At 54.0% G+C, this 27715-nt stretch overlaps 1 protein-coding gene and 1 long non-coding RNA gene across 4 annotated transcripts in view; one reads left to right on the top strand and one right to left on the bottom strand.

Annotated features, from left to right (window-relative positions):
* The window catches only part of LOC120220557, a 32641-nt gene extending 20437 nt beyond the window's left edge, over window positions 1–12204 (bottom strand). Inside the window, exons 1-3 of one of the 2 annotated variants that reach the window (XR_005525616.1) lie at window positions 11400–12204; window positions 8506–9967; window positions 641–936 (exon numbers count right to left, since the gene is read on the bottom strand). This is a non-coding gene — a long non-coding RNA (uncharacterized LOC120220557). Of the gene's footprint in view, window positions 1–640; window positions 937–8505; window positions 9968–11399 lie in introns of those variants that run through there. The other variant, XR_005525615.1, reaches the window with a different exon arrangement.
* A 347-nt stretch (window positions 12205–12551) lies between these two features.
* The window catches only part of ICE1 (interactor of little elongation complex ELL subunit 1), a 55250-nt gene continuing 40086 nt past the window's right edge, over window positions 12552–27715 (top strand). The window contains exons 1-5 of one of the 2 annotated variants that reach the window (XM_039217683.1): window positions 12552–12831; window positions 23726–23784; window positions 24352–24386; window positions 26428–26446; window positions 27201–27312. In XM_039217683.1, coding sequence (XP_039073614.1) covers window positions 12748–12831; window positions 23726–23784; window positions 24352–24386; window positions 26428–26446; window positions 27201–27312 — 309 coding nt within the window. In that variant the 5' untranslated portion in view covers window positions 12552–12747. The remainder of the gene's footprint in view (window positions 12832–23725; window positions 23785–24351; window positions 24387–26427; window positions 26447–27200; window positions 27313–27715) is intronic. The other variant, XM_039217682.1, reaches the window with a different exon arrangement.

Genomic DNA, 27715 nt, shown 5'->3' with positions numbered 1-27715 from the left:
CACCTCTCACTGCTAAGCACCTACCTGCTGGTCAGGTCCATCGTCTATGCAACTAACTCAGTGCAAAGAAAGGTCTCGTTGCCCCATCTTACAGACGGATGAAGAAACCCCTCCCAGAGCCTGAGCACCCGGCTGAGGCCACACAGCGAGCAGCCAACCCTAAACTCTCAGGCTCTGCGCAAGCCCACACTGGCCCCGGCACTGCTGGAAAGCCGCTGTCACGTCTGCTCTTCCACCCTGCAGTGCGTGCACAAGACGTACCTGTAAGTACACACGGCGCCATGAACCACGCACTGTCCTCCGTGTGTGTTCTATTTCTGGCCTGCTGAAAAGAGAAGTCGATCCCAAGGAAGCTCTCTTCCTTAGAAGCCCAGACTGTCATACAAAACCCTTCTCCTTCCCCACCCTCCAAAGAATACCATGTCCTTGGTGCCCAAACTGTTTCTGGAAGTCAAGGGGCCCCGCAGCCCACCTTTCAGGAGCCCGTCCTCACTGCGCAGTACAACCTTCTTTCCAGCTTAGTGCTACCATCCAGCTCCCCTTCTGAAGCCAGCACCTCTGCCAAAGCCACCCCTCCCCCAGGAAGGCCCTTGACCGAATGGCTTTGTTCTTGGAAAAATCCTGTCTTGGTGCCCACCTGGAACTTCAGACTCCTCTCCTCTGTGATTCAGCCCGGGAAATCCAGTGAGACTCCTGCCTCTGACCCTGCGGTGCCCCTCTGCTCCTCCAGTGTCACGCACGGTGCGGAGCGTCTCTGCTTGGGAGGTGTCTGCCAGGCCTGGGAGCAGCTCTGCACGTCCCCAGCCCAGGGCAGTGCCCTGCCTGAGCACACGCTCCGTCTGCACGGTCCAGTGAGCACACGGAGCAGGCAGAGGTCCTAACGTGAGCCCTCAGTGCCGGGGGAGCTGCTTGCTGAGGAAATTGTGCATTCTCCTCCTATAACAAATAGACGCATCATCAAACCTAGTGCAAAATAGGAATTTCCCTTCCAAAGGAATAGGAAAGACTTTTCGAGAAGTGAATTAAAAACATAAACTCTGGCAGGAACAAAGATTTTTTTTTTGGTCTTCTTTGCTAAATTAGTGCCACTTGAGTTCAAAGACAATAGATCATGTTTGACAGGTTTTACATGTACTAAATTCCTTTTGCCTTTCCCAAAGTTTAGATCTGTGACTTAAACATACTTCATACAGGAAATTACCCTGTCCACTCCACGTTGCTATTTATCAACGAGAAACAAGGTACTTTGTGAACGACACTGCACTTCACAGGATTCCTTTTAAGTGAGACGATATACAGAACCCCACTTGTTGGGCAGAAAATTGAAACACAGGCGAAGAAAATATTTCTAAGCACACAGCAAATGCACAACCAGGTTGAGAGCAGACACAAAGCAGTTGCCACCCCCACCCCAGGTTGGATGGCGCGAGCTGCACTTCCCATCCATCGCGCCCAAGTGTCCGCTCCCCTCGCACGGTCACTAATGAAACCCTGCCTTGGGTGGCTCTGCGATGTGCACTGAGGAGGACAGTGCAGCTACGTGGTCCTGAGGATCTGCGCCCTACGTGCTGAAGAGTGTGGAGCGGCTCAAGAGGAAGCATTTAGCACAGGGCTCAGATGTGTGGGGCAGGGTGCTGATCCGGGCTAGATACACTGGGGATACAGCCCTCCCCTCTCTGGCGGGGGCGGCGGGGGGGAGTGGGGCGCAGAGTCAAAGGCAGCGGCATTTGGATAAAGTTATGGGCAGGAGGGAGATGTCTGGAATGAAAAGTGAGATCATCCAACACATGATTGGGCTGAGTCTGAGGGCTGATTTAATGTTCTAATTGATAATTAAGCTTCAAAGAGCTTCCAGAAGGCTGGGCGCGGATGGGAGAGGAGGATGTGAATCCCCTTCTATGGCAGTGGGGCTTTGTCTCGTAGGTTACTGTGGTGACAGTTTGTAGGATGAGACAATGACTTACTTTAAAAAAAAGCAGCTCTTGAAGAGCACTGGCATGTAGAGCAAAGGGAGATGTGGACTGGGCGGCGTGTGGGGCTCTGTGAGTCGCAGGTGCAAGGGAGGGAAGCGGAGGCAGGAGGAAGCGGGTCTGGTGGGGAGAAGGCGCTGTCCAGCAGAAGTCAGGTGGGTGAGCGGGGAACCAGCTCGGGATCCCGTTCAGGAGTAGCTTGAGTTCCCGCCTCCAAAGCCACACCACATTAACAGGCATCAGGAATCACTAGCTATTTTATTTATCTTTTAATGTTTATTTTTGTTTTTATTTTATTTTTAATGTTTTACTTATTTCTAGGAGAGAGAGAGAGAGAGAGAGAGAGAGACAGCATGAGCAGGGGAGGGTCAGAGAGAGAGGGAGTCACAGACTGAAACAGGCTCCANCTAGGAGAGAGAGAGAGAGAGAGAGAGAGAGACAGCATGAGCAGGGGAGGGTCAGAGAGAGAGGGAGTCACAGACTGAAACAGGCTCCAGGCTCTGAGCTGGCAGTCAGCACAGAGCCCGACGCGGGCCCGAACCCACGAACCGCGAGATCATGACCTAAGTTGGACGCTTAACCGACTAAGCCACCCAGGCGCCCCTAATGTTTATTTTTAAGAGACAGAGCGTGAGCAGGGGATGGGCTGGGAGAGGGAGAATCCGAGGCAGGCTCCAAGAGCCCAGCTGTCAGCACAGACGCGGGGCTCAAACTCTCAAACCACGAGATCATGACCTGCGCTGGTCAGACGCTGAACTGAGCCACCCAGGCGCCCCACCAGCTGCTTTAAGCAGAAAGAGATCTCCTGCAGAGAACTGAGTGCTGCCATCAGCGTCAAAGAGAGGGGTGGTCTGTGCCCCGGGCTCCAGGAAAGTGTGGAAGACCTTTCTGGAGAGCTCTGCCCCCTACTGGGAGCAGGAAGGGGAAGCACGGTGGGGCCGCCTGAAGCCAGCTTTAGGAACCCGCCAGGGTCCTGGGGGACGCAAGTCCCTTAGCCCCATCCCGGGCACCAGGAAGCCGCCTCTGGTGCAGGGGGGCAGGGCCCAGAGAGCAGGCCGGGGCTGCAGGAACCCGGCATCTCAGTCCTGCCCGCCGGCCCCCTGCAGCCCCTGCCTGGCAGCCTTCCCATGCAGGTGGCTGCTTCCTGGAAGTTAACAGACTTGCGCGATGCAACCGCAATAGAAGCACAGGAACACGGTCCGGACCTGGGGCCTCTGGAAAGCCACGTGTGCAAGAGTTTCCAACGGACCTCGAGTGCCCATCTGCCCAACGTGCCGTAGGAACCCCTTTGCCAACTCTGTCTACACACACACCACCCTGAGGACACCCAAGGCTCCTGCCCAATGTGAGGGATTTGTTTGTTCTTCATTCAAATGAAAAGTAATTCCATCTTCTCTGCAGAAGGGAAGAAAGAAAGTGGTGTTTAAATAGAGATTTAATGTTTCCCCTCATCTACCATAAAATGCCTTACTGGATCAAAAATCTCTTCTTAATAGAAATTCAGGCTATTACCACAAATTCAACAGGATGCATCCCAGGGACATTTGGGGGTCATACTTCCCTATCTTTCTTTCAATGAAGAACATTAAACTTTTTTTTTTTTTTTAATTCTAATAAATGGTCTCCAACTCTTGGAACATCCACCACAGATCTGGAACGCACTCGTCATGTTAGCACCATTTCTCTTTATGGCAGGGCTTGAAGATGAGCCCAAAGCAAAATTTCTAGCCAAAGATGTTTGGTGTCATTTTATGTAAAATTCAAACAATTGCTAGACACTTATTCTAAATGAAAGACACTTTCACCACCCACCCCCCCTTCTTGGCAATAAGTTTTTGCCTGGATAATTTACAGAATGTACTATATTCTCACGATCTTAGAATAGAACCATTCCAACTCACAATCTGAATCATCAATTTCATAAATAAGGAAGTTTTGAGAACCACGGCTTCTCAAGGACATTTAGAAACTTAAAAGACTGCTTTTCAAAAGCTTTTTGTCCCTCTGGGTCCAGAAAGTTGTTTTGTGTGCTTTTCCCAGAAAAAAAGTAAACCACCTCTCCTAAGCTGCATACATCACTGAATCAACACATCCTTGACTTCCTACTTGCCCAGCACCAACCTCTCCTTACCAATCCTGGAGTTGACACCCAGGCTCCCAACTCTATTTTCAGAAGGCAGCCAGAACAAAATGTTTTCATGCAAATCACTGCCATCCGCGTCTGAAATTCCTTATGGCCGCTCCTTGCACTTAGAACGTGAATCCTTTCTACCCTGGCTTCCGAGACCCTGTGGCATCAGCAGGTGCTGCCCTGCCCCACAAGCAGTTGACACCAAGTAAGTGTCTTCGCACATCTACACTCTAGACCCTGAGCTGGTTTCTGATGCTTTGATGTGACAAATTCACTTCTGACTTGGAGACTTTTATCATCATCTCTACCACCTGCAACTTTTTTTTTTTTGTAATAGACTTTACTTTTTGGAGCACCTTTAGGTTCACAGGAAACAGTAGAAGGCAGTGTTCCCGGGTGCCCCTGTCCCCACACTGTGCTTAGTCTCTGTCATCGTCAGCACCAGGTGGTACGCCCAGTCCATGGTGTGAGTTAGGGGTCACTCCTGGTGTGGCACATTGTATGGATGACATGTACGTGTCATTACAGCACTGCACGGAGTGGCCTCACTGTCCTAAAAATCCTCTGTGCTCTGTTCATCCCCCTGCTCTCCCCCAACCTGTGAGAGCCACTGACCTGTTTACTGTCTTCATGGTTTTGCCTTTTCCGGAGTGTCATGTAGCTTGAGTCATACAATATGCAGCCTTTTCAGATTGGCTTCTGTCATTTAAAAATATGCATCTGGGGCGCCTGGGTGACTCAGTTGGTTAAGTGTCCTGTTCTTGGTTATGGCTCAGGTCATAATCTCACAATTTGTAAGTTCGAGACCCAAGTCAGGCTCTGTGCTGATAGCACAGAGCCTGCTTGGGATTCTCTTTCCCCCTCTGTCTCTGCCCCTTCCCTGATCATGTGTTCTGTCTCTGTCTCTCTTTCTCTCTCTCAAAATAAATAAATAAACTTAAAAATATAAAATTAAAAATTTGCATTTAAGATTCATGTGTCTTTTCATGGCTTAACAGCTCATTTTTTTTTATTTTTATTTTATTTTATTTTTTTAATTTTTATTTCTAGGAGAGAGAGAGAGACAGCGTGAGCAGAGGAGGGTCAGAGAGAGAGGGAGTCACAGACTAAAACAGGCTCCAGGCTCTGAGCCGGCAGTCAGCACAGAGCCCGACGCGGGGCTCGAATCCACGAACCGCAAGATCATGACCCAAGCGAAAGTCGGACGCTTAACCGACTAAGCCACCCAGGCGCCCCAACAGCTCATTTCTTTTTAATGCTGAATAATATTCCACTGTCTGGATGGACCCCGATTTATCTACTCACCTACTGACAATTTTTAATAAAGCTGCTATAAACATGTGTGTGCAGGCTTTCATATGGAGAGAAGTTTTCTGGTCATTTGTTTAAATACCAAGGAGTGTGATTGTTGGAGCTCCCAATGTTTAATCTCACTAGGTTATACTCTTATTCAGAAGATCATCCATTTATTCATCTGCTCATGGATTCCTTCAACAACTATTTGGTGAATAACTACTTCTTCACTCTTCTTCCAGAAAAAAAATCTCTCCCTTGACTCCAACTGCCCTCTTCCAGCCACCAAGAACATCTCCAAAGCCACTGCTGAGATGCGGAGTGGCGCTTCCCTACCAAGGAGTCTCTGTGCCCCCCCCTGGGGACGTCGGGCAAGGTGGGAGACAGTTACGACCACAGGGCTGGGCCAGGCATTCCTGGCAGCTGGCGTGAGATGGTGGGGTGGGGGGGTGCTGTACAGGGCACAGGACTGCCCTGGCCTGCGCCCCAGCTCCAGGAGTCGCAGGAGGCCTGCTCGGCGTGGCCCCAGGTTCAGGGCCCGGAGTGGAACCTAGCGGAAACCGCCTACACCACGCACACAAACCCACGACAACACTTCTGCAGGACACTGAAGACACCAGTGGGCTAGGTCGTGCCAGGCCTTGAACGGGGCTCAGCAGACCCCAGGCAGTCCCTCTGGATGACGGTAGGCAGGAGGGTGCGAAGGGAGGGGGAACCGGGAACCGGCAGGTGGGGGGGGGGCCCAGACCGGTTGCAGAGTGGGTGCTGGGGGGGGGGGGCTTGAGGCTGTGGGACCTGAGCCCGCCGGCTGGGAGGGTGCACGGTGGAAGCGGGTGAGGGGACAGCGCGGGGGCTGCCCACGCAGAGAGGGAGGGAGAGCGAGGGCAGCCTCCGAGGAACCAGAGAGAATGCCTGGGGCCCTGGGGCGCCCAGGCCAGAGGTGAGCGGAGAGCTCCGCCTCTGTGCTGCACACAAGGAGGGGGTGGCAGAGCCCCAGGGAGGGGCCTCCAGGGCTGCGGGGGGGGGGGGGGGGGGTAGGCAGTGCCGCTGGCAGGGGACAGCTGCCCGGGTCCCGAGTGACCCGGCTGCTGTGGGTCCCACAAGGGAGTCTGCGCTTGAAGGGGCACAGCGCTCCCTGGACGGCGCCACCCCTGCAGGGCCCCCCCTCCTGGCTCTGGTGACCGACCCCCGTGTCTCCGGGAGTAAGATCCCTCCCCGAGGAGGCACCGAGCAGAGGCGGGCAGCAGGCCTGCTGTGGCGGAAGCGGGTGCAGGGAGCGGAGCCCGGGACGCTGGCTGCAGTCGGTCCTGGCCAGGAGGGCGCGAGCAGGGCGCCCCCCAGCTCTCGTTCTCACCCCCGCTGCCGTCGGGGCTCGTCACACGGGGCCTGGCGCTTCCACCCGGCACCGGCCCCACGAGCTGTGCAGCCGGTCTCGGCGCCGGGGCGCGTCCGTGTCTGGTCTCCGTGCACGCGGCGGGCGGGGAGCTGGCCCCCGTGAGCAGGGGGCGCCTCGGACTCGACCCGGAGGCCCTGCTGGGTCACACACGTGCAGGGGCGGCCGGGGGGAGGGGAGGGGAGCCCGGGGAAGCCTCGCACAGGGAGCAAGTACGGAGAAAGCGCTGGGGGAGCCGGGGCGCGGCCTGGGGCGGACTCGGCGAGGCCCCTTCGCTCCTCACGCTCATCTTCCTCCTGCGTGTGAGCGGCACGTGGGCCTGGAGGGTCCGAGAGCCGGAGGAGGCAGAGGGCCGGCTCCACAAGGTCTGGAGGTCTGTGGGGTCACGTGCACGCGGCGTGGCCCGATGTGGGGTCAGGTGCACGCGGTGTGGCCCCACCAGAGCCAGGCGAGCCCTGCCGGCCATGGAAAGGAGCCCAAACTCTGTCGCTGCCGAGGGGAGACGAAGCATCGAATCCACAGCCTGCCCACCTGTCCCCTCTCGGCTGTGTCGCCCTCATGCACAGCGGGGCGCTGCTCACGGCCGGTGGGGAGGGCAGGAGCCCGCTGCGAGGGGCTCGCGGGCCACCGAGGGGCTGCCGTGCAGGGGACCTGGCCCAGGCGCGCTCTCCCCACGACGTCTAGCAGTTTACCGGTGGCTCACCTTCTGTTTCCAGCTGGCGGCTTCTCCCTTCCAAAGAGCTCTGGCCGGTGCTGGGAGGCCTGGCTGCTGGGGGAGGGGGAGGCGTGCAGGGGGCGGCGGGGGGAGACCGGGCGGGGGGGAAGGCCGGGCGGGGTGGGGGCCCTGCGGGGCTGGGCTGGGTGCAGAAGGTACACCGTCTCGCACTGGTTCTGCCGTGCCTTGGGTTCACAGAGGGCACAGGTCGGGGTCAGAGTGCAAGGTGAACGGGTTGTGGAGGGGAGTCCCTTCCTCTCGGGATGGGGGCCTTCGTCCTGCAAGAGGAGCCTGTCACGCTGCAGGTGACCAAGGGCAAAGGCCGGAACCTGCAGACGTGGACCCTGGAGGACGTGCCCCCAGCGCTCAGGTTCAGGCCGGGGGAGGAGGGGTCCCTGCGCAGGGAGGCAGCCGCCGGGTGTCTCAGACAGGATGCTGAGGAAGTGGAGGTGCAGTCAGGAGGGGCCGGGGCCGAGCAGGGCCCGGCACCCCCCAGGGCGCACAGGGAGGCCGGGGCCCTTGCCCTCTCCCATCGCTGTGGACCGGCCTCTGGGCAGCGTCTGCGGGGCCCCAGCAGCGGGAGGCCCGCATCGCGGGGCGGGTATGCGGGGGAGGGTGCGGCTGGAGGCCCCGGGGCTCCTCTCTGCTCGCAGGGGCGGAAGTGAGGCGCACACAGGGTCCCCCGAGCCAGGCTCCCGCTGCTGCCATTCAGCCTGGAGAAGGCAGTTGCAGAGCCTGGCGGGGCGGGGGTCCTCGAGCGCCCAGGAGCCGGTGAACCGCCTGCGGCCGGTACGAGCCCCAGGAGGCGGCCAAGCAGACCCCTTCTGGCTGCAGGTCGGCCGAAGGCGACGCAGGGGCCACGTCACTTCCGGCTGCCTGCTTCCACTCGGCCTTGGCCGTGGCAGTGGGAACCCCCCCAAGGCAGCTAACCTCCCTCCGGGCTGCCCTCTGGGGCCCCTGGGGCCCCACTGAGCCCACGACACCCAGTACACAGAACACCCACCTTTTGTGCGCCGCCGGCGAAAGTGCGGGTCGCTGCCGGCGCGCCCCACCTGCCCGGCCCCGGGGGTGGGAGCCACTCCCTCTTACCGCCGAGACCCCGGCCTCGCGTCTCCACACCGCCGACACCACACGGAGCGTCCAGGGATAAGCCGCTCCCGCTGCCTGGCGGCCCCCAAGCTCCCCACGTGGGGCGCGGGCCCGTGAAGGGGCCCCACGGCCGTGCGTCCTTCCGAGCCGAGCTTCACCGTAACACTCACACGGGCTCTGCGTTCTCCTCCCGACGACGCCGGCCTCGAAAACCCGACTCTTCCCCTTCCCGAGGGGGCGCCATCTTCCCGGAAGGGCCTCGCGTCGCCCAGCTCCGCATCACGTGGAGGGTCGGGCCGAGCGCCGGCCCAGGGGACAAATCACGGCTGTGACCCGGGGCGGGAGGCACCCCCGGAGCGCAGGGGGCTTAGGGCCGCGCGCGGGGGCCTGTCACGGGGCAGCCGCGCCCGGCAGAGCGCCTTCCACCAAGGACGCCGGGCAAACAGCGCGTAATGTGGTTCCCGAGGCCATTTGTGTCTAAGACGCAAGGAAAGACTGACATCTGGTGGCCATCTGTTAGCATGACATCACGGGTCCGGGAACGAACCTCCTCAGATGCAGTCTGAATTCTAAACTGTTCGCGCTGCAAAGAGCTCCATGAAACAAACCCAGGGATTTTAAAAGATATAATGTAACGCGGTTTATTCTTCTTATAGAGACGCACATCAAATGAAAGAACAGCTCGGCGTAAAGCAAAACATAGGAACTTTCTAAGAACAAATGGCATTTTACGTTCATAGGATAAAAATCTCCTTGGCTTCTAGACCAAATCTATTAACCGTTTCGGCGGAAGGCTGCATTAATACATTAAGTCATCAGTCTAACTAACCTCCGAATTTTGTTACGTCCTAAAGTTTTAGTTTGGAGAGTTTACTGCCTATCAGCAACAACTGAGACTTTGAGTAGATCCTCCAGACCCTCGAAACAAGGAACTGGACCCCACATGTATGGAAGCCCCCACATCAGAAGCCAGAATCTAGACACCCCTCCAGGCCCAAGGGCATTCAAACAGAAAAATGCCATGTTTTTCTTGGAAGTTTGATAAAAAATGAATTAAAAAAAAAAAAAACCCAAAACCTGAAGATCACAAACGATTTTTCTAAGAGTAAGCTAAAGACATACTTGTTTTCCAAAATGGATAACGCCACTGATAACCTGTTATGAAATACTCTCTGCCTCATAGGTCCTATGGATTTGGACCTGTTCTGGTCACTTTTCCCCTAAATGGCAGGTAATCCTTTATAAGGACATACCAGCTCAAATAGGCCACTCACTTGAGAATTCAGAGGCAGGTGTGTGGTTCCAAATTCACTGTTCACCGTTTTCTGCAGTGTAGACATTTGCTTGTTTCCATGACAATGATGAAACAGGTGTGGCTGCGGGAAACATGGGGAAAGAGGAAAAATGTAATTTTCAGCATTCCTCAATTAGTGGCCCTATGTCAATGTCCGTTACCACGTATAATGTGTTTTGGTTCAGCCTGCAAAGTAAGAATGAGTTTTACCTTGAGGGGAAGGAGCAAAGAGAGAGAGAGACACAGGATCTGAAGGCTGCAGGCTCTGAGCTGTCAGCACAGAGCCGGATGAGGGGCTCGAACCTACGAACCGTGAGATCATGACCTGAGCCAGTCAGACGTTCAACCGAGCCACCCAGGTGCCCCCCAAAATTTTGTTTTTTAAGTAATCTCTGTACACAACCTGGGGCTTGAACTCATGACCCCAGATAAAAGAGTCTCACATTTCACGGACTAAGCCGCCCCAACACCCAAGTTTTATGTTTTTAAGTGATTCTTTAAAAACTAAAAACTAATGACACATATGCAGCAGATATCTGTGTGGCTTCCAAAAGCCTAAAACAGGTACCATGTGGCCTTTTGCAGAGTGTGTCTACCCTACATCACACAGACAAAACTTTCGTTCCTTTGGACGTCTGAAGAACTGGTTTGAGAAAGTTAGAAGAAAATGTGTGTTCAGTTTTGAATGTAAGTGCTTACTCTCTTTTACCTTCAATTACTTGCAGCCAGTCTGACTCACTCTGACATTCATTGAGCACCTACTGTGTACAACACTTCACAAGGTTTAAAAGGAAAACTGAGAGGTCTTAGAAGACACGACAATCACTGTAATCCAAATCTAAGTGTGGTGTTACACAAAGGCCAGTCAGGCGGCACCTGGGTGGCTTGGTCTGTTGAACAACTTTGGCTCAGGTCATGATTTCGGGGTCCGTGAGTTTGAGCCCCACGTCGGGCTCTGTGCTAACAGCTCAGAGCCTGGAGCCTGCTTCACATTCTGTGTCTCCCTCTCTCTGCCCCTCCCCTGCTCACGCTCTGTCTGTCTCGCTCTCAAAAATAAGTAAACATTTAAAAAAAATTTTAAATCAGTCAATGCTAAGGGGCAGAAAAGGAGTTCAGTGTCCCTTGCGGTTGTGGAGTAAAATGTGGGACCTGGAAGGTGACAAGCAGTAGAGCTGGGAGGAGGGTGTTCCCGGCAAGGGGAAGAAACGGGCTGACAGACAAAGGCGTGAGGGCAGCAGGGAGAGCTTAGCAGGGGCGCTGCGGGTATGAGCGGACAAGGCAGAGGGAGGTAAGGCTGGAGGGTGAGTTCCTGCCTCCCCCACTCAAATAAGCTGGACAAAACCACTCATTTGGGAAACCTTAAATAAAAAGGAAGTTGCTGTGAAGACACATTTGTCTGGGATCAGAAACCAGAAATAGAAAGTCATCAGGACGCAGACGTGGTCTCCTCTGCCCTTTCCCTAACGGTCACGCGTCGGCCTCCCGAGGTCCATCTGCTTCCCGCTGCGGCTCACCTCCTTTCCCTGTAAACCCCGGCCTTGTTTTCCGCTCTGGGGTAAATGGGTCCCTCAGGTCCCTCAGATACTGGCCTGCCTTAGGTGTCAACGACGGGACATCCGGCTGTCAGGTCTGGATCCCTGGACCCACAGACGGTGTAAGAAAGGGCAGGGGTGCGGTATTTGTAGAGGAACCAGACTGCTCTCTGGGAAGGGTTGTTTCCGGTTGCAGTGTCCATACTGAACATTTTGGAAGCAGCCGGTCAAGTTCGGGCGTCTAGGTAGCACATACAATGCTTGTACCGAATGCTAAGAATTTGGACTGTATAACCAGGCACTGGGAAGCCGCGGGAAGTTTCTGAGCCAGGCACTGGCGCGGCAGCGAGCTGGGGTCGTTAAAGAGAGACTTCTGCTGGCTTCGGTCCGAGCCAAGGATCGGGCCCGAATTTACCCAGGAACTGTGGCCGGGGGAGGAGTTCTGTTTTCCCCTCTCAAGAGGTAAAGGCTCGGGATTTGGGAGCTGCCTGCTACCGGCCGTGATTGGGGCCACCGGCTGCGCCCCAGCCAGGGCTTCGGGCCGCGCGGGGAGGGCCTGGCAGAGGGACCGACCGACCGCAGCAGGCGCGGGCAGCTGCCGGGAAGAAGGACGGTTTCGCGGGAAGGAGCTGTCGCGGAGGCCGCGCCACGGCGGGAGGACTCGCCCGGGGTCGTCCGCCGCGCGGGGCGTCGGGAACCATAGTCCGTCCTTCCCCTCCGGGTACCCGGTCGGACTCGGACAGAACTGTTCCCACCGGTTCCAAAGCGCACACCGGCCCATCCCCGCGCGGGGCCTTCCAGTGCTGCGGGCGCCCGAGTGACGTCATCACGGGGGTCACCGCCCCCTCGCTGAAGGCTTTAGGCGTCTATGGAAAGTGTGCCACACATCAAGCCGGCAATAGAAGATTAACCCCCTGCCCAGCGCAAGGGGCGCACCTCCGATGCCTTTACCCTCGCCGACCTTTCCTTTGTGGGCGCCTGTCCCGCCGCCTCGGCCCGGCCCCACGACCTGTGTTGCTCAGGCGGCGCCCCGGGCAGCCCCACGCCGCGGCGAGGGGCGGGGCGAGCTAGGGCGGGGCGGGGTCCTGGCTAGGCGCTGTCGCGCTCGGGGGCCGCGCCGGGTCGCGTTTCTCTCTAGTGCCCGAGGCGGCTCCGGTTGGGAGAGCCCTTCGCCAGCCCCACGGGGACCTCTGTGCACGGATGGACCCGCCCGGACCCGGCGGGAAGCGGCCTGGCAGGCGGCGGCCCCGGCGGCGTCAGCAGAGGGAGGACAGGGCCCGGGCCGCGGGTCCCTGAGGCGCGCGGGCCCACCGGGCCCGGCGTTGGCACCATGATGCCGGGCGAGACCCACTCGGCGGCGCCCGGGACGGCGGCGGACCTCTCGCGGTGTCAGGGCTGCGCCTCCCTGCAGCAGGTGCGGCGCCTTCCCGGGCCGAGGGCGCGGAGGAGGTCGGCCGGCCGGCCGGGGCGTGGGGCTGGGGGTCCGGCCGCGCGGGCTGCGCCTCGGCGCGCTGCGCCCGCTCCACGGCGGAAGCTCCCCCTCCTCCCCCTTTCCACTGCAGTTGCATTGGGAGCCGCCTCCTTTGCTTTATTTAGGCTTGTGCCCCGGGACTCGTTTACCGGGATGCGGTGGGAGGGGGGCGTGGGCGGAGTGAGCGAGCGCCGGGGTTGGGGCGGGGGGGCTTCCTTCACTTACCCAGTCTCAGGGCGCCGCAGGGCCGACGAGTGATGCGCGAAATGCTGAGGGCAGCTGCCTCTCAGGATGAGGGGTTGGATTGCTCTGGATCATCTTGAAATATTTTTTGCCTGGAGGCAGGCCGTGCGGGTTGGCCGGGAGGGCCATTCATTAATTAAAGGCGTACACATGCTGGAAGCTTCTAGCAGCAGGAGGGACCTTTCTCTAGAGTGACGGAAGAGGAGTTACTTACCCCAGGGCTTGGGAGGTGGTAGAAATGGCCCCAGGCACTTGTTGCCGACTAGATCCTCTTAGCTGTCTGATGTCGAGGGTCTCTTAACTTCTGCAGTCAGCGCCTTTCCCGGTAAAGTGGATCCACTCACTGCCCCACCGACTAGATGCCATTAAGGTATCACTCTTCCTGCCTGGTGCTCTAGGCACCAGGGACACAGCGAGCAGAACACAAGGTCTGCCTTTGTAAGCCTCATGTGTGCAAATAAGGTTTTGCGGGATTTTAAGGAGTTGGAGGAAAATAAAGGAGGAGTTGGAATGGTGGCCTTGCCCCTGGGCCGCGATGGCAGCGGGGGTGAGGGAGGGAGGCCCGAATGTTAGGCAGGAGAGCCTGAGAGGAGCTTCCTGGGTGGAGGGTCAACAGGTGGAAATGTTAGGAGGTGAGAAGGAGCCGGGTGTCTTTGAGGAGCAGAGCAGTGTCGGCTTGGCGAGAGTACAGTGCGGAGGGGAGAGGGATGCGGCGAGGAGACCAGCAAGGAGTGTGGGCCAGAGAGGCTATCAGGAGACGTGGTTTTTTTTTTTTTTTTTTTTTAAGGGCGTTATCTGTGAAGCAGCCCTGCGTGTTTCAGGTGTTGAGAACAGAGTAGAGAGAGGGGGCCCTGCACTGGGCACGCCGGATGGAGGGAAGATGGTGGTCTGAGCTCCGCTGCCCTGGACGGGTGCCTATAACCTGCTTCTGTCTCCCCTCAATCAAACCCCCAGGGACATGAGTGACACTCTCTTAGATCTTTTATAAACCATATTCTTTGGGCCAGTTTCATCCAAAACTATTTACAGGTGGTCTGCTGTGTTCTTAGCATCAGGGGGGAAAGGCAAACACTCTTGGTTTCTGGGAGCTTCCATTCTAGGAGGTGGGGGGAGGAGGCGGATGCAACAAGTTACGTGAGGAAATCATAAATGCGTTGGAGGTTCATTAAGCAAAGAAGGTAGAGAGAACAAACGGGCCCGGAAGGGGCCCCTGGTTGGTGGTACTTACATGGGAAGTCCTGCGCAGGCTTCTGTGAAAAGGTTCTATTTGAGCAAAGGGGGTGAGAGAAGGAACTCCGTCGACATCGTGGGAGGGGAGCGTCTCTTCCAGTGGGCAGATGGGGTGTGGACGCCTGACACTGGGGCGTGCTGGGTGCGCCGGGAAGAGCGGGCCAGCGTCGCTGCAGCGAGTGACCCCGGACGTCATTGCCCCTGCCGAGCTGCGTAACCGAACCCCGAAACACAGTGGGAGTTCATTCCTCCTAGTTCTGTTGACCGGGGTCTTAGATCAAAGCACAGGCCCATCCGGGGTCTGGGGAGGGCCCCTTGCCTGGTTTGTGTGCTGTGTCCTCACCTGGTGGGAGGGGAAGCCAGCTCTCTGCACTCTTTTGGAAAGGGCACTAATCCCATTCACAAGGGCTCTGCCCTCCTGACCTAATCTCCTCCCAAAGACCCCAGCTCCAAACGCTGTCACTTCTGGGATCAGATTTCAACCAGTGCATTTTGGGTGGAGTCTGATGAAGTCGGGAACGAGGAGGGCCTGCTTGTGGGGTCTTCTGGACTGCTGTAAGGATTTTGGCCTCTACTCTGAAAGAGCAGCGAGTTGTTGGAGGCTTTGTGCAGGAGAGAAATTTCACTTTTTAGTTGTGGATCTGGCCCTCCTTCAGGAGCCTGGTCTGCAGTCCTGGTGGTGGTTCAAAGTGGCAACTGTAGCCTTCTGGTTGTTCAGGCCGGAAACTAAGTGTCATCCTTGGCTCCTGCTTTCTCTCACATCCCGCCTCCAGTCTGTCAACCCATTCCATTGACTCAGCGTTCACTTCCCCCTACGTGTGGCTGTTCCCCGCCGCTTCCAGCCGGGGGGCCAGCGTGCTCTCTGGCCTAGGGGGTCTTGCTGTAGCCTCCCGAGAACTTCCCGCTTCCCGCCCTCGGCGCAGTCCCACTCCTGGGTCTCAGAACAGCGGGAGGAGGAGTCCTGTTAAGTCTCTGCAATCCAGGGGCCCGCAGGCTCGTTCCACGGGGGGCAAGGTCATGAGATCGAGGTGTTGCGGGCTGTTGGCAGCTCCGCCCGTGGCCGTTGAAGGCACGCGCTGCATGGCAGCGGGAAGGGAACGGGCGTGCTTGGGCCCCAGGGAAACTAGCCCTCTTCCTAAGTCAGGACGCGCCATTGCATCTGGGTTTCTGCCTAGAAAGTCTTTTCAGGAGAAGAGGATGAGTAGATGTGCGTAGAGCCTCAGACAAGTTTTTAATTTTGCAAAGTGAGGCTGGAAAAGTAAGATTGTGGCAGATGATGGAAGATCTCGGATGGTAACTACCTTACAGTTTTGTTAGTTTTGTCAGCGTCATGGGGTAGAGCAAGGCCTTGCAGATTGCCACGTAGCGGGGTTTTCAGTAGAGATAGCAGGTGGTGATGTACTGCTTGGATTGAGGGGATGCCCTGGCTGTGGAACATACTAGTGATGACAGAAGCATGGGTGAACTGCAGCTTCCCAGGGAAGGGAATAGAGAAAAAAAGGGCCTAAATGTGAGAATTTGCAGAGTAGGTGGGTCTCAGATCTGGGCAATAAAAGATCAGAGGGTAAAACCCAAGCAGCCGAGCACTGGCAGGGGTGGGGGGCTTGGGGGGCAGGAACGCACCCGGAAGCGATGTTGGAAACCTGGGAGGGAGGTTCTGGGGTCACACATGGTGTGTGTGGCGGCTGGAGTGGCGCACGGTGCCCTCCGTACGCAGTGGACTTGGAGGAAAAGAGGCGGCCTGGAGGAGCGCACCGTCACGTATAAGGGATTTTGGAAACCTTTGTGGCAAATCCTGAGACGAGGTGTTGCCGTGAGGAGTCCGTGGAGAGAAGGCTGCTGGAGGAAGGCGAGCGGGGACCGAATGGGGACAGGAGGCCACACAGGGACCGGAAGTGCCCGTGAAGTCAGGGTGGGGAGATGGAGAACAGGGAGCAGGCGAGGGATCTGACAGCCTGGACAAGGTCACCTTTCTGAGAGGCGCCCTGGTACCGCAGCAGGTCCCGCACTTGAGGTAAACTTGTGCCAGAGAAGCGGAGGGTGTGCCCTGCACAGAGACGGTGGCCCGCTGTATGGTGTCACACAGCTCCTCACGTGTCACACACCACGGGCAAGCGGCCAGGCGTCATCCCCTCGGGCGCAGGTGCTGGGCCTTCGTTGTGTACCACGGTGAGAGGCTGGCTGGCTGTCCCCAGTCCCGGCCCCTCCTCCCTGCCCGCTCGTCTTTCTCTTCTGTGGTGCCCTGTGATCATCGCTCTGCCCGCGGCTGCGGATTAACCACATTTTACGCATCTGTGTTTTGTAGTCGCACTCAAGCCTCATCTCCTGTCTCTTGTCACCCTCAGTGGCGAGGCTGGTTTCTCACTGAGCTCTGGCCCACGGTGCCTGTGGGCTCCTGAGCGTGAGCGGCCACGCGTTCCAGCGTGGGTCCTTACTCCGGCGCGGTGACGCCGCATCAGCTGGTGGTTTTGGGTCCGGCACAGGTTGCTGTGTTCTGGTGGAGGAGAGCAAAACAGCTGAACCTGGGGGATCCTGACGAGCACACGGTGATCCTTCTCAGCTCATGTCACTGGACAGGATTCAGGGTAGACGCTGTCTGGCTGTCCTCAGGGCAGACTTGAGCCTGTGGCTTACATGCACTTGTGTTGGACGCCCCCTGATAACTGCCGGTGTGTAGACCCTGAAACCTGTTTTCTCCTAGACATACCGATTGGTAAGTGGCTGTGTTACAAGGAACGCTCACAGAATTGCCCGTCACTTAGCAAGTGTTTGTTGAACATCATTGTGTGTGTGTGTGTGTGTTTGGAACACAGTCAGGAACAGAAGTGGCTGGGGGCTTGTGTTCTAGTTCAGGTTACAGGGGGTGAGAAGACGCCAAAGAACAGGTATGAGAACAGGTGTCCTGTTGGGGGGTGACCAGGGTACCCTGAGCGCACCGAGGGGGACAGCGGATGGCTTCTACAGGAAGTGAGTCTGAATTGAAATCTAAGGATGATTCTTAGTTGAGTGAGGGGAAGAGATGGAGGCAGCGGGTGTGGCCAGAGCGGGACCACGTGCAGAGAGCAGGAGGGGAGAAGGTGCTTTGTGAAGACCAGACGCCAGGCTCCGTCCTGCCTTCCCGGGAAGCGGGGCCCCTCAGCTGGCCTGCTGGGGCGGGCCCGGAGCACAGCTGGGGGGGGCGTCCCCACCTTGCTGCCCGTTCTGGTCTGCTCAGCGCCAAGGAGACCACATGGGGTTCCTTGCTCGCCTCTCGGGGCGCACACTCAGCTCTGCGGGAGATCCAGGCGGACTTCAGGGGCTTGCAGTTAGTAAAAGGTGGGGTGTCGGAGAGGAGTCGCACCAGACAGTGAACCCCATCACCCCCGCCTGGCAATTGACGGGATTAGTGGGATTTTTGAAAATAATTTCTCTTGAGAGAAACTTAGAACTTACAAGAAAGTCACCAGAAGAGCACGCAGAGCTCTGGTGTTCCCTTTACCCGCCCCCCGTGGACATCGTCATCGGTGTGGCACACCCTCTGCCCTGCACGCCACGGGGCAGGTTTCCCTGCCGTCTGAACACTTCAGCCTGATGAGCCCCCTGCCCTGAAAGCTGGTCGTTGGCATTGGGGCAGCCGTTCATCCACCCCTGGGCCCCTCAGGCTTTGCTCTTCAGGAAGAGCCTCTCGCTGGATCAGGGTCCCGTCAGGAGACTGTTGAAGAGCGAGGTTATGTCTCTCCAGCCTCCTCCGTTGAGTCTTTCCCTGAACTTCATGTTCCTGAAAGCTTCAAGAGCATAGCTGTGCCTTCTCGTTGGCCAGCTCGGGGGACCCTGTGGGAGGTCTCGCCGTGTCAGGGTCCCCAGCGATGCGCAAGGAGCATCCAGGTGAGCGAGTCCTCCCCCCCAGGGGGCTTACCGCGAGAGCGAGCGGAGCCAAGTCTGCCCAGCAGAAGGCCATGGGGCGGGGCCCCGAGGAGGCCCAGTGAGGGTGGCCGGACTCCCCGCAGCTACCCAGCAGCGCGCCGTGATGTGCACCGAGTGTCGACGGGGGCTGGCCAGCCGGGTGCGCCCGCGGGTTCCAGACCCCCAGAAGGGACGCAGGCTTCGGCATAAACCACACTGCAGCCGGGCACGGAGCCTGTCCAGCCTTGATGGGAGGTGGAACCCTCGAATCCAGTTCCCCGGGCGCCACCAAGGGCACCCTTATAGCAGGCCTTGTAGGGACAGAGCCTCACACCCGCTGTGCTGTTCGTTCCCTCACGTGCCCCTGGGGGCTGAGGCAGTGAGGCCAGAGACCGCGCGACCACCACCCGCGCCAACGGGGACCTGCCGGCCCGAACGGCGGTGTGGGGGTGGTGCTGGCCGCGTGCTCCTGCTGCCACCTCTGCCTGCTGACGTGCCGCACAGCTACACGTGCTGTGCCCTGTAGGTGTGCCGCTTTCCCGACTGTACTGGCATCTCCGCCCAGGCCCCCTGCTCGCCCCGCCTCACCCTGTGCGCTCGCCGCTGCTTCTCCGGGAGGAGGGAGGGAACAGACGCAAACGGTGGGTTTCCTTTATTTTCCTCAAGTGCCGGACGTGCACAGGGACGTTCCAGAGGGTCTGGTGTGGATTAGATTAAAACCGTGCGCTGTGGAAGAGGAATGCATGGGGAGTAAGTAGGAATGGGGGGCGCGCTGCTCTGGGAGTTGCAGGGGCAGGCACGTGAGGTGGCACAAAGCTGAGCTGGAGGGAAAGACAGGGCGGTGGGGAGGCAGCTGGGAGGAAGCCCGAGCTTTGCCGCAGACCTCGCCGTGGGGCTTCCAGAAGGGCGAGACGGCTGGGAGAGGAGCCACAGTCCGGGGACCCCCATCACGTCAGCCCGTCCTGGAGGGAGCGCCCCACACCTCGCTTCCTTGCCGAGGCTGGACGGTGTAGGGAGGTGTGTGCTCTCACGTGAACACACATCACTCAGACACAGCCTGCACCACGCTCACAGCCCCGTGGTGTGCTGGTTAGGGACGCTTGCAACCGCTGTGAACGGCACTTGGACCAGATTGGAGAAAAGCAGCCGTTGTGTTAAGTTGCTGCAGTGCCTGCCCGGGTCGGAGCCGCCCTGAAACCAGCTCGGAGCCCAGTCAGAGCCTCCGCTGCTCTAGGAAACCAAGCGCTCGTCCCTCCCTGGTCTGTTTTTTCCCTGCGGGATGCCGCGGGTTGTGGTTTTCACTTCTGATCTTTAGCAAGTACACGTGAGCACAGTGCAGAGAGGTGGCCACGTGTGCAAGGTGCGCGAAGCGAGCCGGCAGTCCCCAGGCCCACCTCCCTCCCCTCCCGCTTTGAATTGTTTGCACCGTGCTCTGTAATGAACTTAATAGCCTTAAATAACAGACTTGGCTTGCTGCTTCTGGCTTTTCAGCGTTCGGCATGGGGTTGGATGGCTGACTCTGGCAGCTGCACGCTGAGCTCTCTTTGTGGCCAGTACCCTGCCGCCCCCGAGCACCCCGCCGCCCCCGAGGACCCCCGCGGTCCCCGAGCACCCCGCCGCCCCCGAGCACCCCCGCCGCCCCCGAGCACCCCGCGGTCCCCGAGCACCCTGCGGTCCCCGAGCACCCCGCCGCCGCTGAGCACCCCTGCTGCCGCTCCCCCAGACGCGTGTGATTTCGGTTAGGTCCCTGCTCAGAGTGGATGGTATTCTGACTGTATCTTCTTCAGAGCCCTACTCTGCAATAAATTATGATTACTTTTCCTTTCTTGTGTTTTGTTTGTTTCCCCTGATGAATGATTCTATCCGTAACTCCGCTTGCTCATCTTGAAACCGTTAGTGACTGTCTGCTGTGTGCCAGGGGCTGGGTTAAACCTGGTCCCGGCCTCACCCTGTTTGCCCCCAGTCGCAGGCCAGCCGCGTCCCCCTTGTACTACTATCTCCTTACCTGCAGGACTGGAAAGGGTCCTGAGGCAAAGGGAGGCCAAATGAATGTGCCCAAGGCTCACTCAGCAGGAAGGGGGTGGGGCAGGGATTTGAATCCAGCTGTGTGTGACTCTCTAGACTCGGGTTTCTGAAATGTCTCTTGCATGGTACTTAACTCTAGCACTGCATCTGGAAGCAAGGTGGGGAAGATGAGATCCACCAGCAGAGAACTGGCAAGGGGGGCGGAAGAAAGGAATCACTGTGTTTACAAGATCATCTTTTAGATACGTGGTGAGAAGCAACTGTGTTTCGTTGCAGCCCTGCCAGTTACTCAGAACATGCTCAGTGCTTCCGTGCGCGTGCGCGGCACCAGACGCTCTGTCGTTTTCTCCTTAAGGGAAAAGTTCTGTGCAGAGCCTTGAGGCTGCTCCTTTCTGGGGTGCGGCTGCCTTCTAGATTCTGGTCACCTCTGTCTTCTGTGCCGCGTTGCCATCTCTGTGTTTCCTCCAGGAGTTTGGGGCATCGTGTTCACCTCCTCCAGTGCCTCCCTGAGTGAGCAAGTCTGCGAAGTAAGTTTGTAGAAATTCTGCAGATTTGAAAAAGTCTGTTTTTAACTAACTTGAAGTTAAATAAAATCTTGTTGGAAGAAAAAAACCCGAAAATGTCAGTTCTACCATCCCAGTTGATTGCCACCTTGTTGTATAGAATTTCCCTGTGGAATCCATTTTCCTTCAAAACTGTGCAGACTTGGGTTCTAGGTTTCCAGACTGTTGTGAAGGCTGAAGCCGTTCTGATTGCAGATTCTTTTTTTTTATGTTTATTTATTTTTGAGAGAGAGACAGAATGTGAACAGGGGAGGGTCAGAGAGAGAGGGAGACACAACTCCGAAGCAGGCTCCAGGCTTTGAGCTGTCAGCACAGAGCCCGATGCAGGGCTCAAACCCACAAACTCTGAGATCATGAACTGAGCTGAAGTCAGACACTCAACTAACTGAGCCACCCAGGTGCCCCTGATTCCAGATTCTTTGTATGTGACTTGTTTGGTTTTATTTTTCTCTCAGGATTCCTACAGGATCTTTGCTTTGTCCCTGATGCTCTGAAATTTGGTGCTGATGGTTCATGGTTTGGATTCTATTTCTGTTTATGTGCTGGGACCTTTCAGTTTGGAAACTTCTGGCTTCCGTTCTGAGATTTTTTTTGTCGAATATCAGAATGGCTCTGATTATCTGCCCATCTTCTATTTCTCTGTCTAGAACTCTCCTTGTTGGGCATGTGGGTCTTGCAGTGATATTTTAATTGCTTTTTATTTTACTTTGTTCTTATATCTGTGTTTTGCTTTATCTGGGGAACTTTTAATTTCAATTTTATCATCAACTCTTTTGAGACTTGTATTTTGCTTTCCTGTTTTTAATTTAGTTCTGACAGTTTTATTGAGATATAATTCACATACCATAAAATTCATCCTTTTTGTGTACGATTCAGTGGTCTTTAGTTCAATGACTGTTTTGCAACCCTGTCACCGCTTTGTAATTGTAAGAAAACGTTCATCTCCACCCCCACCCCGCACCGCACCTCTGCCAAGAACCCGGTAGGCATCAGCGGGTCATTCCCTGTCACCCTTCCCCTCGGTCCCCGGCAAGCGCTGATGAACTTTCTGTCTCTGGATCTGCCTGTTAGATACGATTCATACGAATGGAGTCGTACAGCCTTTTGTGACCTCGTTCAGGCAGTGTGACGTTTGCAAGGTTTACCCCTGCTGCAGCGGGTGTCCTTCACCCTTTCATTGCCAGGTGATCGTGTTGTGTGGCTGTGTGGCATTTTGTTTATCCGCTCATTAGCTTCTTTTTACTTCCTTGTTGCGCATGACTAATGCCGTAAATCGCAGTGCGGAGGTTGGCAGGGACGTGTGTTTTGAGTTCCCAGGGCGCGCAGCTAGGAGTGGGATTGCTGGGCGGCCTGGTGCTTAGCATTCAGAGCGCTTGCCAAACCGCCAGACGCAGCAGCTGCCGCGCCCCCCCCCCAGCACAGTCGGAGGGCGCCAGTCTCCCCACGTCCTCCCCAGCACTTGCTGTTGTCTGTCATTTTGATTTTTTTTAGCCATCCTCCTGGGTGTATATGTTTTTAATTTTTAAGAGCTATTAAAAAAATTCCTAGGAACTCGGTATATTCCTTTTAAAAATATGGTTGTTTCTTGGATGTAGCATCACTTACTTCTGATCATGTTAATATTTTTGAAGTTTTCCTCTCAGTTTTTGCTTACTCCAAGTTGCTTGTCTTGTTTTGGTCTCTTTAGCCCACGGTCAGGGTTCTGTCTGATGTGCGGAAACATTGAGGGCAACCTCACCGGTGAGCAGACAGTAGTAAGGAGCTATCGATTAAGAAGAGGAAGACTGAGCAGCAGGAAGGGACCTGTCAGGCTGGTGGGAAATAGAAATGGAAAATAGTGGTCCTCGGGTTCTCATTGCCCGGAACTGTCACTGCTTGCAGGGGCCTGTCTGCACCTGGTCCTAAGGAAGGGGCGGGCGGGGACGTTCGTGGGGTGCCATGGGTGAAGGCTGAGGGGAACCCGCGTGGCCCGCAGGGGCCCTGGGCACACCCATTGTCGCGTGCGGGAGCAGGAGGGTTCCCGGGGGCGGTGTGTGACACGGGGTCGTGATCTGTAATATGGGGGTGGGGCCAGAGGAGAGCCAAGACTTTACTTACGCACTTCAGCGTGTACGTTCTTTATTCTAACAAACAGTCACGTTACGTGTATGGCTGCAGAGAAGGTGCGTGTGGTACCGTAAAGGGAGATACTTCCTTAATTCTCAGAATCACTTGGATCATCTAGAAAAAGGTGTTTTGGTATAACCAGTGAAAAATAAGTACTTATTTCTGAAATACTAATGAAATGTGGAGACCTTAAGGGGAAAAAAAGTCACTTAAAGAAAAAAATACTTGCTTTTAAATCTCGGGAACATGTTGAGCGCAGTAACTGATGACGTTTTCCCTGTCGAAAGCAGCAACTTAGAGCCGGATTTGCAGTTGGTCCTAAAATATACAGATCCTTAGATGTTCCTGTTTGTCCGTCCTGTGTTTTTTTAATTTTTATTTTGTGCTTTTTTTTTTTTAATAACTTCTGTGTCATTTTGGTTGTCTTAAATCCCTTCAGAAACAATGCAGAGTGAGTTGTAGACTGAAGATTGCTCATACTTGGTGAACTAACGTAGTGAGCACTCACCAGATGCTTGAGTGCATGGGTCGGGGCCTCTGCACAGCTCCCTTGCTGTCGGAGGGAGTGTGTGTCGTTCACGTGAAGATTCAGAGAGACATAGCATGGGTTCAAGGTCACTTGGAGTAGGTCTGTTTATACGTAACATCAGTAATGTCTTATATATTTTTGTATTTATGTCGCACAGTGAACAGTATGTTCATGTTTTACAACGCGTTACACAGAAAATCTGTTTGGAGTCATTTATTTGTAAAACAAGTATCTGACTGTAGCTGTTTTTGTCTTTCAGAATTTAAATGAATACGTTGACGCATTAATTACCTTGAAGCAAAAAATCATTAATACAGAGTGAGTATGTTTTCAAGTGTTTGGTTGAACTTTGTGCACCTTACAGGTAAGCGGGAGCGGGTGGTGTGTCAGGTCCCTGGGCCAGAGACCTGGAGTCTGTCACCCGGGGCCTGGGTGCTATGGGTCGCGATGAGGCTCCCGCTGCGCTCTGGCTTTGCAGCCTCTGCAGCCAGCCCTGCAGGGTAGGACGCGTGTTTTAAGGTGTTTTCTGTCTTTAAAGCCCTTACTCAGCTTTAGGGTTGGACCTCAGATTTCCTCAGTATTTCACAGCCATCGGATGAGATGTAGTCTTTTTTTTTAATGTTCTGTAAGTCACGTGAATTTATACACTAAGATATTACTCCAGTCAAAGGGATTGAAATTAAAAGTTCGTGTATCAGGGCATTGCTGTTTCTAAGGAATTGAAGGTGATTACATATGCGCGTGTATAGTTAATTAATTAATTAATTAAGCATTAATTTGTTGCCTGAAACCTAGGAAGAAAAGTGCCTGGCATATTTTGAAATGTGATTTTAACAATGTATTTTCCAGATCACAGAAGTAATGTAATTCTTTTCTTTGTTGCAGTAATTTATTAACAGAATATCAGAAGAAATGTGATGATATCCTTTTTACCAGATTTTTCCTTTGAATTTTAAAATATGCGTCTTTATAGTTTCTTAAAAAACAGTGGGAATTTTCAGTTATCTTCCCGAAGGTGGGGTTTGTAGCCTCTACGGAAGGAACACCGGGGACACGAGGCTCTCCTGTGACCGCGTGGAATGACAGGCCTGCCGCTGTCCGTTCTGGAACAGTCTGGTTTTGTCCCTGGTTTGGATTTTCTTCAGGTTTCTTAAACCCTTTCTAAGAGGTGGGTCTTTTTCACGTGTCCTGAGGACGTGACGTATGTTCTGTGGGGTCGGGAATAATACGAAGCTGAGTGTGAGGCTCTCCAGGGTTTCTCAAAGACCTGCCCTGGTGGAAGAGCATTCAGAATCTTGGGAAATTGACTTCTGTGAGTTAGCTTTCTCATTTGTAGAGAATCGCTGTAGCTGGTGCCCCTGATCAGGGTGTGATTTGTGTTGACACCACGGGCGTGGACTCATGGTCGGCATTTGTTCAGTAACCGTTGAAGTATTTTGTGGTGAGGATGAAAATCGTGTGTGATGGAGTCTTCTACATGTTGTGGTGGAAACATTCGTCACGAAGGAAACCTCTCCCGTGAAAAGTAACACAGGTGTATTTGTAGGGATTCACTGAAGTTCAGCTTCAGTCATGGGAGAGTCTGCTCTTGAGCTTAGTCCGGGGCCTGCGGCCTGCCTCGTGTTCTTTCTGCCTCCTGGGCCTTACGTGTGGTCGCGGCCTGTCTGTACCATGTCTGCTCATGTGATGCTGGTCATACATAGGATCAAGGCATGAGGTTGAGATTGGTCTCTAGTGCTGAATTTCCACGTTAGAAAGATAGGTCGGTGAGAGCCTCTTCTAGTGCTTTATGTGTTCAAATTCTCAGTCTGTTGAGCTAAATATGTCATGACAAGAGCAATATCTTTGATAGTATTATCAAGTTATCTTTGATTATGAAAACTGTATGGAAACAGTTATTAGAAATACTTTTAACTAACTCAACAGGGAAATGGACAATCAATTCCAGTATTATACTTTCATTATATCCTTTTTAGCATAAATTTTTGGGGGTAATTACACGTGTAATCTGGGAAGAAAATTGATTCACTTTTTAAAAATTTGTCAAATTTTAAAGTCAAAATTGTTACAATAGCTGATTAAAAAGTGAGAACCCTCGGGCTTAGTGTGGAATGCCCGTCTGTGCTGTGACCCGCGGCCCCCACCGCACGCCCTGCGTTTGTCCCGGACACTTACTGCTGTACCTCACGTGCGTTGGCTTGTTCTTACAGCCCAGCGTGCCCCCCATGCAGGTTTACGTGGCTTTATCCTGTAACTTCATTTCTTGCTTTTTTGTGTAATCCTGATTGTTGTAAGTTTATGATTTCTTTTTTTCTAAAGGACAGAGAGCACGTTTTATTTTTCCTTTCAATATTTTCGAACTTTGCTTTCTTGCACAGAGTGTAAGTTAGGGCGAATACAGTCCTTAATCTTGAGCAGTCTGTATTCTGGGAGAGGAGGAAGCAGGCGCGCTTCTAGACACTTGCCACGTTTCCCTGGCAGCAGGGGATGGGGCGGAAGTGATCACACCGCGGACACTGTCAGAGGAAGAGGCGTCTAGACTTCGTGTTCTCCCTGTGCTTCTGTTCCCGTTACTCGTTACACGTAGTGGTAGGCGGCTCGTGGAAGAGCCTAACCTCGTTGGCTGGCATCCAGCTCCAGACTGCCTGAGAAATCCAGGATAGGTCGTTTTGGGATTTTGTTACAGGACCGAAGGTATTGTTCATTCTTGGAATTTCCTATTAATCTATATTTAATTGAATACCTTTTTTAATTTAGAGAAGTAGGTGTTTTGACTTTAGGTACATGGTACGGTAAATAGAATAACTTAGTAAAAGTTCTTACTGTGTTATAAATGGAACTTGGAATAATTGTTTTCTAGAAATTGTGATCTTGCCTGCATGTATACTGATTAAAGTGAGTTTCGTCTTCAGACAAGTGTCAGTAGATAAAACTCTCAGCGTTTTCTTTAACGAATTTCACAGCTGCAGTTTGCAAGAAGGTAAGATACCTGTTTTCATCGTTGTTTCGGGATAAACATTAAAGAGTAGGTTTTTTTAAACAGACTCCGTCAAAGTGCCATGTAGGATTGATCTGTTATATAGGATGTCGCTCTGATGGTCGTAATAGAAGAAGATTTTACATTTCTAGATGTTGCATCATCTAGATCAATTTCTTACTAAGGTCTTAAGTTACAGCCTGGTGTTTGACCTTTCAGTACTTGTGCTGAAGGCATTGCTGTTAAAACCAAGCTTATTGTTAATCACATCGCTGTCTGCATGAATTGGACTGTTTAGTGTGGTTATCTTATGTATTTTAAACAGTTTGAAATGGATTTAAAATTTAGCAGTGTTTCATACTCTGAATACGTTTGTCACCTAGAAGGCAAAACACTGTTACAAACTGGATCAGAAAATTGCCTGTCATTTAATTTGAGTAAATGAAGATGAATTCAAGATTAGAAAAGCCAAAGTATTTGGCAGATTGTTCTTTAGTGTGTTCTCCATCAGATTGAGAATATCTCAAGTAGCTTTTTCATGTACTTTTTATTAGAAATAGACTATAATGTCAAAGGAGTCCAGGGCAGTTGAAGATCATGTTGGTGTGGATATAGAGAATGCATTTAAAACGAGATACTCTTTTATTCCTTTTTTTTGTTCCAAGTTAGAAAAAAATAGGAAATCATCAGTAGAACTTTTTGGTAACATGCTGGAGGTACTTCTGTACAATAATTCTAACGCCTCGTCCATTTTTAGAGAGAACAGTACTCTGCATCACCAAGTGGAACAGATGCTTCAAAAAATCTCTCCTCTGCAGAAATGTCAGGAAGAACTGGGATCTTTAAAAGCAGAGCTGGAGGAGAAGAAGGTACGTGAAGGGCTTTCCCTACAAAGCTTTATGTTCCATAAATTAAGATCTGCTTATTCACTGTCATTGGAAAGAGGGTTAGTTTTACATCTTAACAAAGGAAGCAGGTGCTAGTCAAGAGTCGTTAAGTGTATTGCTATTTTTAGAGAACGTCGCCAGAGTTGATTAATGGCTTGGTCCTCGCAGTAATCACGAGCCCTGTGATGCTGTGATAGTCGCTTCTGCGTTCTTTGAGGTTCTGCAGAGGAACCTGCTAACTGTGAATTTTTAGTGCTCTTAAGTGTCCCGCATTGATTACCTTTTTGCATTGGTCTTGCTTTAATTATAAAATAACATGCAAAACTTCACACTCACAGGTACAGGAATCATGGTCTCTGTTTCAAAATCAAGTCGCAGGAAAACA

This window comes from Hyaena hyaena, unplaced genomic scaffold, assembly GCF_003009895.1.
Source record: "Hyaena hyaena isolate Hyena2069 unplaced genomic scaffold, ASM300989v1 scaffold_705, whole genome shotgun sequence".
Lineage (NCBI taxonomy): Eukaryota > Metazoa > Chordata > Mammalia > Carnivora > Hyaenidae > Hyaena > Hyaena hyaena.
This window is presented reverse-complemented; position numbering and strand designations above follow the sequence as displayed.